The sequence below is a fragment of the Aulonocara stuartgranti genome (genome assembly GCF_965226115.1).
Source record: "Aulonocara stuartgranti genome assembly, chromosome: 17".
NCBI classification, from domain to species: domain Eukaryota; kingdom Metazoa; phylum Chordata; class Actinopteri; order Cichliformes; family Cichlidae; genus Aulonocara; species Aulonocara stuartgranti.
In genome coordinates, this window is record NC_138953.1 from 23,943,215 (window position 1) to 23,957,331 (window position 14,117).

At 44.4% G+C, this 14,117-nt stretch overlaps 2 protein-coding genes across 2 annotated transcripts in view; one reads left to right on the forward strand and one right to left on the reverse strand.

Moving 5' to 3' along the window:
• The first annotated feature begins 1,732 nt into the window (after nucleotides 1-1,732).
• On the forward strand, nucleotides 1,733-3,434 carry ascl1a (achaete-scute family bHLH transcription factor 1a). The gene is made up of 2 exons (XM_082511581.1): nucleotides 1,733-2,533; nucleotides 2,624-3,434. Exon 1 carries the CDS (start codon nucleotides 1,954-1,956, stop codon nucleotides 2,515-2,517), a length of 564 nt encoding a protein of 187 aa, XP_082367707.1. The 5' UTR covers nucleotides 1,733-1,953; the 3' UTR covers nucleotides 2,518-2,533; nucleotides 2,624-3,434.
• Nucleotides 3,435-5,248: 1,814 nt separating this feature from the next.
• The window catches only part of LOC309692306 (uncharacterized protein), a 50,949-nt gene continuing 42,080 nt past the window's right edge, over nucleotides 5,249-14,117 (reverse strand). Inside the window, exons 11-12 of the mRNA XM_082510660.1 lie at nucleotides 10,761-10,830; nucleotides 5,249-7,595 (exon numbers count right to left, since the gene is read on the reverse strand). Coding sequence (XP_082366786.1) covers nucleotides 7,344-7,595; nucleotides 10,761-10,830 — 322 coding nt within the window. The 3' untranslated portion in view covers nucleotides 5,249-7,343. The remainder of the gene's footprint in view (nucleotides 7,596-10,760; nucleotides 10,831-14,117) is intronic.

Sequence of the window (14,117 nt, forward strand, 5' to 3'; positions counted from 1 at the left end):
AAGTTATTTAAACTTGCAGATGTTATTAGATCATAGTCCACATATTATTTATTAATGCAATTTGCACTTCTCTCTTACACAGTGTCAGTCCTTTTAACTAAATTCGGGTTTGTTTGTTTTTTTTATTTTAACATTGTTGCTTATTTAACACAAGAATTTCTCTTGTGGAATCTATCTATCTATCAATCTGAAACAGGGCAGGATGGGAGGATTTACTTCTCGGTGATAACGTCCACTGCTGTCCTCTAGAGGGCGCCCGTTAATTACAACTTTACCTGTAAAGCAATAAACGACGCAGGCGTGAGGGAGTTAAATCAGTGTGAAGCCAAACATTCTAGAAGAGAAGAGAAGCTCCACTGCAGAAGAGTTATTTTTAACTTTGTCAGCCATAATTATAATTCAGTTTAAAAAAACAAACAAACAAAAAACAATAAATGATATGATACTATGATGAATTACATTTATTTTTGTAGAGATGAAGTGTTTATCGGTCTTTCTGGGTGACTGAGCCTGCCACAAAACAAACTGAGAGATAATCCCTCGCATCCCCCCCGCCCCGCACACACACCAACACCAAAGAAAAGAGGGAAAAATACAGAAAGTGGTTAAAGAGGGAACTCGGGTAGACAGATGTCATATTAATTATTACACCCAGCTTTGAGTGGAAGGCCCCTCGAGTAAAGTGAGTGCCCTCCCAGCCTCTGGACGACGAGCAGCAGCGGAGAGAGAGAGAGAGAGAGAGAGAGTCCTCACAAAACGATAATTGGACTGTGGAAGCCCGCTAACAGCGTGGATATATGTTTCAGAAAGATCAGGCAGGGCGGAGGGGCGCAGGGGGGACGCTGAATAGGACCCACGCCTCTTTTCTAAACTCTCCGGCTGGGCTTTGAAGGAGAAAGTGGAGGTGGTGTGTGTGTGTGTGTGTGTGTGTGTGCGTGTATCTGTGTGTGTGTGCCTGAATGTGAATGCCACAGAAAATTTGAACTATTTATGGCAATCCCCTCTAAAGGCGCGCATGCACGGGTGCCCAGAATAAGGGGGAAGAGAAAAGAGTGCGCGCACACACACGCAAGAAGTTCACCCGCAAAAACTGAACCCCAAAACAATCCTAATTCTGTTTAGTGCGCAAAGTTGTGCGTGCATGCGCAAAGACGCGAGAGAGCGTGTTGGAGTTTGTGCGTGTTTTCTTGTTATGCACCTCTCAGTCCCGCATAGAGAGTCCAGTTACGCGCACAGACCGAGGATTTGCGCCTCCTCGTTCCGCTTGTGCGGCCGATGAGGCGCGCAAAGTGGAAAATTTTACAAAGTCCCGCAAACGAGCGGCTGTGTGTAAAGAAATGGCACAGACAGGGACCAGAATCAGGATCGGGCAGAGAGAACGTCGCACACTTCACTTTGTGAATAGATTTTATGCACAGTTTGTGTTTTCTCTCGCTCCTCTGTATTTTAGCTGACCTGTAAAAAACAAAAACAAAAAACAAACCCAAAACAAAACGCGTGACTGTCCACCTGGAAATGCATCAGACTGAGTTCGGTGTGGACTTCTATGAGTCTGTTTCACCTTCTCGTAAAAAACCCCTCTCCTCTCACTGTTTGTTTAGTGCTTCAAGTGGCACGCGTCAGGCGCGCGGCGCACCGGTACCGGGGCAGGAGCCCAAGGTGTATCCACGCGACCGGAGGGCGTGGCCAGCCCCTCAGCCACCCGTGTTGAAAAGCAGTGGCGTCTTTCTCCGAGAGCTCAGAGCAGCTTTGAGGAGCGCGAGGCAGCATCAGCGGAGCTGCGACTGCCCTCCTAACCAATAGTAGCACCCCCCCCCCTCCACATTGGAGCAAGTGCGCGACCAGCGGCCACAGCACGTGAACGGCACGAGCGGGACGCGCTCCCGGAATCTCTGCGATTCTTTAAAACTTCTGTTTTTTTCCCCACACGCGGGTAGGGACCTCACGACCAAAATGGAAATTAACGCGAGTCAGCAGCAGCTGATGCCGCCCGCGTGCTTCTTCTCCGCGCAGAGCGTCCAGCTGAGCGCGAGCGGCAGCGGGAAGTCCGCGAGCAAGCAACCGAAGCGTCCGCGCTCCTCCTCCCCGGAGCTGCTGCGCTGCAAGCGGCGGTTGAACTTCGCGGGTTTCGGCTACAGCCTGCCACAGCAGCAGCCGCACGCGGTGGCGCGCAGGAACGAGCGCGAGCGCAACCGCGTGAAGCTGGTCAACAACGGCTTCGCCACGCTGCGGGAGCACGTGCCAAACGGCGCCGCCAACAAGAAGATGAGCAAAGTGGAGACACTGCGCTCCGCCGTGGAGTACATCCGCGCGCTGCAGCAGCTGCTGGACGAGCACGACGCCGTGAGCGCGGCGTTCCAGGCGGGCGTGCTGTCGCCCGGCATGTCGCAGGGATACTCCGCGGACATGAACTCCATGGCAGGCTCCCCCGTGTCCTCCTACTCATCCGACGAGGGCTCCTATGACCCCCTAAGTCCGGAGGAGCAGGAGCTGCTGGACTTCACAAACTGGTTCTGAAGAGCATCCGTGCGAGGTAAGCGCACACGTCACCGCGCTCGTTCCAGGCACCATCGTCATTTAACTCCCGACAAACCTAACTTCCCGTTTCTCCTCCTCCTCGCAGAAATATGGATCAGCTCACTTTATTGCTCTCCTGGGCTTGGGATGGTCCCGAGGAGGAGAAGAACAAGATGGTCCTCCCCGGTCCACCTGACAGTCTCAGCAGGGTCCCGGAGCCTTAACTGAACATCAGGCCGGAGATCAGCGCCAAAGGATTAAAGGAAGACGGGTCTCCCACATGCAGCGTGGGAATCCAAACTTTCTGTGTGTCCCCTTGATAAAAAAACAAAAACAAAAACAAAACAAAAACAAAAGAAAATGACCCTAAAGCGATTCACGCTCTCAGCACATTAAAAACTCTTCTATGCCAACCCCATCACAGTAGCACCAACTCTCTCTCAGACGCTGACTTCAGAAAAATGCTTCCAAGTCACGGATTTATTCTATAAAATTCTATATCAAACGCTCTTTTTTAAAGATATATTAAGATATTTTTGTATGTAAGAGATTTATAGATGTTTTGTACACATCCTTTTGTATATATTTTGTCTATATATTTGCGAAGTCGCTTCTATACCTCCTGCCTATGTAGACGTGTAGTCTATTATTCTCTGGCTGTTGTGTTCACGAGGTTCCAGAGGGAGTTTGATACTCCGATGTTTTATCCTATAGCACCGATGTGTCTTATTTAATAGCAGAACCACGTTATTGCATTATGTCATGTCACAATGATCAAAAACTTATGCAGCTATTGTCCAAACAGAGTGCAATAGCCACGCATTGTCTCTTTATACTGCCAGCTCTATATCCTCTCCACATAAGCGGAAGATAAGAAGTCTTATAACCATATTTTCTACACTCTAGTCTAAAAATAAAACGAGATGCTACTGAATTACTGTTCATGTCTTAATTTTAAAGTGTGTGTGTGTGGTGGTGTGTGTGTGTCGGGGGGGGGGGGGGGGGGGGGGGACGACGACGACGACGACGACTGGGTACAGTTTTCCTTGTGTGGCCATTAAAACCAACATGAGTAGATGGAATACGTGGAGATAAAAGGGGAAGAACGCACGTTTTACGCACGATGCATTTTCTCTTTTCTTGTTTGAAGCTGAGCGCAGAGTGGCTCAACTAATTCTGTAGCCGCAGGTCTTTTACTAGAGAACTCTCACACCGCTATCTCTTTCTCCTTGGTAATACCAGCCAGCACCTTCAACCCAACAGACGCATTTTTTCACACTCGCAAAACATGCGTAAAACGCCACTTTGTCTCCATTTTAAAAACACACATACACCTCCTCCACCACATTGATGTCGTGAAAAATAAAAATACTGCTGTGATATTTCTCTTAACAACATGACCTTAAAATGAACACACCTCTGCAGTTAATGAACCCTCGAGTGAGCTTTTCAAGCTAGTCTTCCTTAGCGTCTGTGCGCACGAAGCGGCTGGAAGGTGGATCGCTCAAGTTGTAGGATTACAATGACACTATTTCCCCCAATTCAACTCACACCGAGAAATATAATTCAAGTAAACAGGAGGCTTTAAAATTTGCAGATGGAGGGCATGACGTGAGATTGTGAACTAGAGCTCTGAGGTTTCTGCACAACTGAGTTTGACAGGTAGGGCGGAGGCTGCAGCCGGACGCGTGTCTGGTTTAATGAGTGAATGGGGTCTGAATGGTGGTCGAGTGGAGACACGGAGCTGAATTGGCTGATGGCGTGTGCCTCCTGACAGCAGCATGCCGCTGAACACACAACCACCACCTGGGAGGGGAAAAACATCCGTCAGAGTGTGGGGTTCAACATGTTGGTGTTAATGTGGGTGTTTATGCAGAAATGGCGTTAAATACATAAATAAGACACGTTTTAGTGAAATTCTTTGGAAAAACTCGTGTTTATTGTAAATATGAGCGCACAAAGGAGAGTTCGTGGACCACCAGAGGGCCTGAGAGAGAGGCAGAGGGTCCTCCTGGCTCATTCAAAAACACAAGTTATTAGAAAACTGTCTGAGTTTAGCATTAACTTGCAGACACTTCATTGTTTGTACAATAATTAATAAACAATTATAATATCTATTCACTTAATCTATTTATTAGAAGCACAGAAACAAACAGGTTTCCCCACCTCAAACACTGCCGGGCGAGGACCTGCAACACTTCAGATCAAACAGATGATACCTCTAAATTCTGTATATATTTTCTGATGTGAGTAAAATTTTCTGCCAGCTTGGAATAACTTTAAACCCGAATAAAACTTTTCCATCAGAATAGCACACGAGAAAGGTTTGATCCCACTCTTGTATGTGCAAATACATCTCTAATTTCCTCACCTCTTTCAATTTACTTCAAGACCTTTTATTTTGAAAGGCATCTTGAACTTCAATAAAAATGAGATGTGATTTTTTTTTTTTAAGTTTTCAAATTTAACTTTAATTCAGTGTCTAAAAAAGTGAAGTAAGAGGCACGGCAGCCTCCAGCCAAGCACCATCACAGTTTAACAAGTAAACAATTATGATGACTGGATTAAAATAAAACATAAAACAAATAAATAAAAAAGACCTCCAACACACAACCAACAGTGAGAGGTCCCCAGACTTTGTCATGGGGCTCAGCAGTGGGGGGAAAGCCACACAGTGGTACTTTATGACTCAAGGAACCTATGGAGTGAGGAACTTTGTTTCTCTAAAGATAAAATCAATGTTTTGGATTGTTTTAAAAATATAAAACGACAACTTATGGCAAGTAGGGCAAGCCCAGAGAGTGTACACAAAATACATGTTTATTATTATAGACTGTAAATAAAAGATGCATTTAACCTTATAGATTCTATATAAAAGATGCATTTAGGCTTATGGACTTGTTGAGTGTTTTAAAACCAATCTATATGGATCTGAGCTCACTGACTAATGACCCAGTCACATGATGAACTATACCAACAACCTTCTGGAATCTGAGGAGGACCAAAATTACAAAATGAAAATCAAGTTGTTTTAAGTAAGACAAAACAAGTGACTGAGCCCAGGAAGTCCACAGGAAAGTGTTTATTGGAGTGAAGGGGAGGATGCTGAAAGTTAATGTTTACTTTTTTTATCATTTAGCTGTATTTATTTAGCAGGAACAATGGACAGTACATAATACAAAGCTACTTTCCTCCTGTAGTCTCTGGTAAGAAGACCCTAAGCTCACCTGCAGCCACATTTTCAAACTAGATGGAGTTCAAAACATGCATCTAAAGAGTCACAATAAAAGCAGTTTTGACTGTTTTCTCTGGTGACATAGAGCTTACAAAGGTTTGCTGCCTGTCACAGCTCATTATGTTTCCCTCAGCGGCAGTCTGTCAAGCGTACACAAGCGGCAGGAGAGCGCGGCCATATCTAATTGGCAAAGCTTAGGCAAAACAAAGGCTCAAACCACATCAGTTGAGTATCTTAGCGAACATCATTCATCAGTGTTGATTAAGTTGGACTGAACTGGACGGTAGCCAATAGCTCTGCTGCGCTGCTGCATTTTTCTCAAATGTTTTTGTGTCTTTTTTTTTTTTAATAAACTCCACAACAATGAACACTTGTTACATGAATCAGAGCGTCAGACTCTGAAACTACAGCAGCCACAGAAGATTTCAGGACCACAGACAGCACTTTACTGCTCTGTGACGTGATCCACATGCCTCAGAGAAACGACAGAGGCTGGAAACAGAACATACTCAGCACACGTGTGACGTAAAGGACATGCGCACAGGAAGAGACCAGCAGCAATGTGACCACCTGAGACTGTGCGATGCCAATAAAATTCAGCTACTCGTACAGATGAGAGATGGAGAGGGAAGTGCAGAGTAAATTCATTTCTATTTTCAGGGAATTGAAATGACTGCTAAAGGGAGCGCAGTGCAAACAAAGTGTAAAATGTAACGTGGATATAAACACACACACACACACACACATGCTGCAGAGCGTTTACATTATTAATGCAGAAAAAAATAAAGGAGACAATAAAAATCTGACTCCTTGACAGAAGATAACTGATGGTTTCACAACTGTATTTCCATGGTTTATTCATTAATTGAACTATAAAAGGTCAAAAACATTTTGGCTTCCAAAATCTTGACTCTTGTTTATATTCAAAGTATTCATATGGAAATATGTGTTTACACAGCTGTCGAGGAGAGAGATTGTTTGAACATCACCCCACAGAAGTCCCTAAGGGATCGTCAGTCTAATGATCGACTTATCTTTTATCAGTGTGTCATAAACATCCAGTGTAATTTCTGTTCTGGCGGCTTTTATCACCAAGGCTTCTGTTATTTTTTTAATGTCCAACAACAAACACTTGTCTCTGATAGTCTGTTAAATTATTAAAAATCCTGTATTCATAGTTTTTATCATTAGAATGTGAAAGCATTCTTTCAGCGAGTTCGTCTTTAAGATCTAAATATCTAATTGCATAAATATTAGTGCTTATTTATATATATACATTTTATGAAACCCAAACTAATGCTGAATGTCTAATTTAGAGCAATTTAAAATGAAAGAAATAAGTTTCAGGTGCAGCGGAGATAGCAAGGTATAATGGTTTCTTCCACTCTAAACTCAGTCTTGCTGGTTGTTACCAGCAAATTTAAAGGTTAAAGCTAGAAGTGAAATGTAACAAAGTTGCATAATTTAAAAGAAATACTTTGTATCTCCACTACAAATGTCCTTTTTAAAATCATTTTTCTGTTTGTCACATGTCGTCTTTTCATACAAGCAGACGTGGCTCAGCTGAGATGTCATCCACAGAGTGCTGAGGTCAAAGGTTGCTGGAGTCATCAAAAGGGTTGGAAATCACCGACTTGTGAATGAGCATGAAGAGGGGCAGGTAGGCCAAGAAGTCCAGCAGGTCCAGCGGAGGAATGTGCTGCAGCTCCAGTCTGACGGCCACCTCCTGATCCAGGTGGATGCCCCCGGCCTTCAGCTCCAGCAGCAGCTGCTCTGCGCTGATGAAGCCCTTCTGAGCACCCGCATCGCCCTGCTGGTCCTCCAGGAGGAACAGGAAAAGTTGCTGCAGGAGTTAATAACAATCATAGTTTTTGACATGACCTCAAACATGGAAAACTGGCTCTGGTCTTGCTCTTTGAACCACTTCAATTCAATTCAATTCAATTCAATTTTATTTATATGGGCAGCACGGTGGCACGGTGGTTAGCACTGTTGCCGCACAGCAAGAAGGTCCTGAGTTCAATTACACCATCAGGCCGGGGTCTTTCTGTGTGGAGTTTGCATGTTCTCCCCGTGTTTGCGTGGGTTCTCTCCGGGTACTCCGGCTTCCTCCCACCGTCCAAAGACATGCAGCTTGTGGGGATAGGTTAATTGATTAATCCAAATTGTCACTAGGTGTGAATGTGCGAGTGAATGTGAGTGTGAATGGTTGTCTGTCCCTGTGTGTTAGCCCTGCGACAGACTGGCGACCTGTCCAGGGTGTACCCCGCCTTTCGCCCTATGACAGCTGGGATAGGCTCCAGCGCCCCCCGCGACCCTGAAAAGGATAAGCGGAAGCGAATGGATGGATGGATGGATAGATAGCGCCAAATCACAACAAAAGTCGCCTCAAGGCGCTTCATAGGTACAGAGAAAAACCCAACAATCATATGACCCCCTATAAGCAAGCACTTTGGCGACAGTGGGAAGGAAAAACTCCCTTTTAACAGGAAGAACCAGGCTCAGGGAGGGGCGGCCATCTGCTGCGACCGTTTGGGGTGAGAGAAGGAAGACAGGTTAAAAGACATGCTGTGGAAGAGAGACAGAGGTTAATAACAGATATGATTCAATGCAGAGAGGTCTGTTAATACATAGTGAGTGAGAAAGGTGACTGGAAAGGAAAAACTCAATGCATCATGGGAATCCCCCAGCAGCCTACGTCTATTGCAGCATAACTAAGGGAGGATTCAGGGTCACCTGGTCCAGCCCTAACTATATGCTTTAGCAAAAAGGAAAGTTTTAAGCTTAATCTTAAAAGTAGAGATAGTGTCTGTCTCCCGAATCCAAACTGGAAGCTGGTTCCACAGAAGAGGGGCCTGAAAACTGAAGGCTCTCCCTCCCATTCTACTTTTAAATACTCTAGGAACAACAAGTAGGCCTGCAGAACAAGAGCGAAGTACTCTAATAGGGTGATATGGTACTACAAGGTCATTGAGATAAGATGGGGCCTGATTATTTAAGACCTTGTATGTGAGGAGCAGGATTTTGAATTCAATTCTGGATTTAACAGGAAGCCAATGAAGGGAAGCCAAAACAGGAGAAATATGCTCTCTCTTTCTAGTCCCTGTCAGTACTCTTGCTGCATCATTTTGGATTAGCTGAAGGCTTTTCAGTGAGTTTTTTGGACATCCTGATAATAATGAATTACAATAGTCCAGCCTGGAAGTAATAAATGCATGAACTAGTTTCTCAGCATCACTCTGAGACAGGATATTTCTAACTTTAGAGATGTTGCGCAAATGGAAGAAAGCAGTCTTACATATTTGTTTAATATGTGCGTTGAAGGACATGTCCTGGTCAAAAATGACTCCAAGGTTCCTCACAGCGTTACTGGAGGCCAAGGCAATGCCATCCAGAGTAAGAATCTGGTTAGATACCATATTTCTAGGCTTTTCAGGGCCAAGTACAATAACCTCAGTTTTATCTGAATTAAGAAGCAGAAAGTTAGCGGCCATCCAGGTCTTTATGTCTTTAAGACATTCCTGCAGTTTAACTAATTGGTGTGTGTTATCTGGCTTCATGGACAGATAGAGCTGGGTGTCATCTGCATAGCAGTGAAAATGTATGCTATGTCTTCTAATGATGCTGCCTAAGGGAAGCATGTATAATGTAAACAGAATTGGTCCTAGCACTGAACCCTGTGGAACTCCATAATTAACCTCAGTGTGTGAAGAGGACTCTCCATTTACATGCACAAATTGGAGTCTATTAGATAGATATGATACAAACCACTGCAGCGTAGTACCTGTAATACCTACAGCATGTTCTAATCGTTCTAATAGGATATTATGGTCGACAGTATCGAATGCTGCACTAAGGTCTAGCAGGACAAGCACAGAGATGAGTCCACTGTCCGAGGCCATAAGAAGATCATTTGTAACCTTCACTAAAGCTGTTTCTGTGCTGTGATGAACTCTGAAACCTGACTGAAACTCTTCAAATAAACCATTCCTCTGCAGATGATCTGTTAGCTGTTTGACAACTACTCTTTCAAGGATTTTTGATATGAAAGGAAGGTTGGAGATTGGCCTATAATTAGCTAAGACTGCTGGGTCTAGAGATGGCTTTTTGAGTAAAGGTTTAACTACAGCCAGTCTGGCTCAGTGGCTCTTCTCTCGCTGGCTATTTGGGTTCTGGCAGAGCTTCGCAGAATGCCCAAGTAAATTTCTGCTGTTTTACAGAGTACACTTGTGTGTTGTTATTGTGTGTGTGCTCTTTAGGGAAGCCTCAGATTACCACAGGCTGTTTCTAGTCTTTTTTGAGTGCACCTGTTTGCACAGTTAATGCAGTCAAGGTACTAATTGTCAGACGCGGAGGCGGAGTAGGGGTGGGAGGGTTATAATCCCTCTGGCAAACACCCATTGCTGCTGCCCCCCCCCAACTTCTCCAGTTAACAACCCTATCCCTAACAGCTCTGTAATTACGAAGCCTCCCCTACCTGGCCAGGGGCTCAGTTTCCAAACCCATGGCTGCAGGCTTTCATGTTCCTCCTGCCTTTCTATTGCTCAGTACTTCCTTCTGTGACTGAGTACTGGGCCAGCTGGTAGATCCATCCTGGTCCATCTAAGATGAGCTGTGTGTCTCATGCTGATTACAGGGCTGGGCGGAGTGGACGGCATGTTCACTGCTGGGCACTTTAATGAGATTAAGGCTGTGCTAATCTATGAAAAGGGAAAGGCACCCCTCTCTTTCTCTCCCTGACTTGCTTCCCTCATTTCTATGCATGAGGGGTGAGTGCCTCTCATAAAAAAAGCTTGCTGTATAAAGGATGCCTTGGAATTACTCTTCAAAGTGTTTGCCAGCATTTATTTCATTATAATTATACCAGCGAGGCCATGAAAAGAGGCGGGGACGGCTTGTGTGGAATAAATGTGACTAATGTGTGAGTTAATCTGATGTTGCATTGAGGGCACATCATGAAAACAAACTCCAGAGTGTAAACATGAGGCAAAGGAAGCTTTCACTGCACCTTAGCTTTGAAGAGTCTCACTTCCAAGGATCGGAAGTCCATGCCGCTGATTAGCGATCGCATAAACTCGCTGAAAGGAAAAAGCAAAAATAAGAACATGAGCTGAAAACTTTTCAAGGTTTAATTCTACCTGTAGAGAAGTCACATCCAGAATATCTTCACTTTTAAACTCATGTTTCCAAGTCCAAAGTGAGATTACCCCGATGATGTAATCAGGGTATTTTTCAGGCTTTGGGAAACTCCCGAAAGAGAGGAGCTACGTTTATATCTTTATAAAGCTATAAAGTGAAATCACAACGGATCTGAGAGCTGCTTTGAAATAAGGCTTTACTGCCAGTCAGATAAATTCACAATTAAAATGTGATTTCTTAAACGTTACTTGTCTTAAAAGTAGTGCAGTACGTTACTTAATTACTCACCGGAAAAAGTAATTGTTGCATTACTTTGGCATTATTCTATAACATGACCTGAAATACATTGCTACACAATTACCAGCTAACAACATAAACCTGAGGCTACAGTCCCACATACTGACATAAATCCCTATCCTAATGAGGACACACAAGATCCAATGCAAAGCTGGAAACGAGCCCAAAGAGCCACAGTGATTCTAGCCGGTTCCAGAGAACAGGAGCTGGCGAACACTCAGTGTTGAGTAAATGTAACACGAGTAACAACACAATTAACTGTAATGTAATTAATGAAGTTAGTACAATTTAGCTACATTACTACTGACAAATGTAATGTGATTACAGTAACATGTTAGTTTGGAATGTGTTACACCCAGCACCGGTTACAACACTGCAGATCATTAAAACAAGATTTACACCCATGAGCTCAAAAGTAACAATCCCAGAAATGTTTGTAATGTTCAATGCCTAACGTGCGCTGTTTGTGTGTATAGAATTGTTTATTATTCTTTTTAAATAAGAGGGGAAAAAACACAAGTAGTTTACTGGCCTAAAGATTAAAAACATAAAAAAGACCCTAAATAATCCCATACACAATACAAGCTACCAAACTGTATGACACACACTTATACAACGTGTGGATGCACATCATTTAGTTCATAGAACATCTGCTTTTTTTTTAGAGCTATTTATAACCTTATTTTCATTTTTTAAATTTATTGTTTAAATGCATTTATTTATTTGTTTGTCAAGTCATTTGTATTTCTGCAGCCCAAACTCACATGTAAAGGTTTCATGGTTTTCAGAGACACATGTTTAACTGTTTAACATCGAGTGTATAATATCTGATACATGAGGTTTATTTTGGCATTATTTCAGCCCAGCGTCAGACTGGCGACCTGTCCAGAGTGTACCCCACCTCTCGCCCTGTGGTAGCTGGGATGGACCCCAAACCCCCCCCCAATTCTGATAAGGTTTAGAGAATGGATGGATGGATGACAGTTATTTCATGGTTCAGGCTTTACAGAGTTAAAAAGAGACACATAAAAAAACTCCCTAATGTTTTGAAACAGATAAAAACAACATATTATTTTAAAATTTGGAAGATTCCTACATCTAACCAAACCGAATAGTGTCTGAAATATGTTTTTCCAACAGAGCTTATTTTTTGCAATAACTGAAAAAAAAAAGAAGAAATATGATCAACTTTTTGCAGAGGAAACCAGATTAGGGTTAAGTTTATTTACACATTTCCAGTTTGTATAGTTTTGCTATTTGATTGCAAACCTGTTCTGATTTCATAATACAGACACAAAGTGGCTCCATGAGCCTCCATAGCACACTGCACTAATTCTTTTATTGACTAAGTCATGAAGTGTAAAAGAAGAGAGCAGCTGGCCTTTAAGGACAAACGGGATTGTTGTGAATACAAATAATTGTGGTCATGTAATTGCTCCAAAAATAGGAAAAACTTTGGCGGCATTTTTTGGCGGGTTTGTCCTGTGCGACGTCGTGTTTACAGGAGACGTGATGGTAAAATGTTCTGAGTCCATTGTGGTTGTTCACAGTAGCCAAACAATGCGTGGGCAAACGGGGACACCCCGCCACAGTAACGGATAAAACTGCTCTGGTTTTGAGTCCGTGTGGAGGTTTGGGGAGGGGTGTCAGCGACCGGACGCACACTCTGCAGCAATGTGACAAGTCGCAGACTGGCACAATCTAGGTCTGCTCGGATAATTAGAGGGAGACTGGTCCGATTATGTGGGCACAGGCCTCTCCTGTCCAGCGTGTGGCACAGCGACGGCCGTCCCTTCTCTAACGAGCGCCCAGTGTTAATGAGCCCCTCCTCGCCGAGCGCTCAATGGCCTGTTAGACCAAAGAATGGCTGAGCACCAGGCCATCGAGTGCAGTGCACGCCTGAGTGCTCCCAGCTCCATGATTGGCCCTTGTCCTCCAACCACGGTGCAGGCAGGGGCTTGATGGGGATGAAGAGAGACAGGGCAGCTAATGATTATTAATTGCACTTGGTTTGCAGTAAAAGAGTCCAAATGCTGGTGCGCTAAGGACACTGGCGTGATAATGGCTCGCGTAAATGAGGGGCGAGGGGACCGATGATGGACTGCAGGGAGGATAATAGCAGCCTAACCCATTTTCTTTTGTCGGACCTCCTCCGGCACCCCGCTGTGGCCAGCACAGCAGACTTCTCGCTTGCGTAATACTCCCCAAATTTTGGCGGTCCCCTCGCTGGGAAGCTGGCGAAGCAGGAGGTGAAGGGATGCAAACATATCCTGACCTAGTTCGACTTGACAGAGTTGAGGGTTGTTTTGGGATATTCTGAGCAGGCTGACGGGTGATGGGAAACTCTATCAGACAGTTTACGTAGTGGGGAGATCGTCAGCGTGAGCTTCCAGCGAAAGCACGAGGATGAGCCGGCTCCGCTCGATGCCGTTCGGGAATTCTGCATGGTAATGTGCTTCCCGTCAGACCACGTGATGCTGCCTGAGGGAATGTGGCGCTGTGTGAGGTGGACTTGTGAGGAAGCACAATGCCACACAGGGACAGATGGCCTGAGTCAAGGGCCAAAACAGGAGAGCACAGAGAGGGTGAGAGGGAGGCAAAAAGAGAGCCGGAGAGACGAGAGACACGAGAGGGGAGGACAGTTAAAGATGAAAAGAAAAGAGGAGAGCAAACGGGGGAGGAGGGTGTAATTACTGTGCCGTTAAACTGCAAGAAACATCTATGAACATGAGGGAGCCGCCTCCTCTAAGCCCTTCATGATCAGAAAGGCTGATTGTGTAACTACTGTTGCAGCTCATTTCGAAGCTAGGATTACAGACAACAGGATTAAGTGAAACAGGTAAGAGGATCAGCTGAGTTCAGTTGGGATGAGACGGCAGAAGGATGCTATTGTTTTCTCCTTGTTTAGGAGGTGGCGATAGGAGCGCTG

Coding starts and splice junctions, on each gene's coding strand:
- ascl1a (XM_082511581.1), top strand. CDS start 1,954: ATGGAAATTAACGCGAGTCAGCAGCAGCTGATGCCGCCCGCGTGCTTC.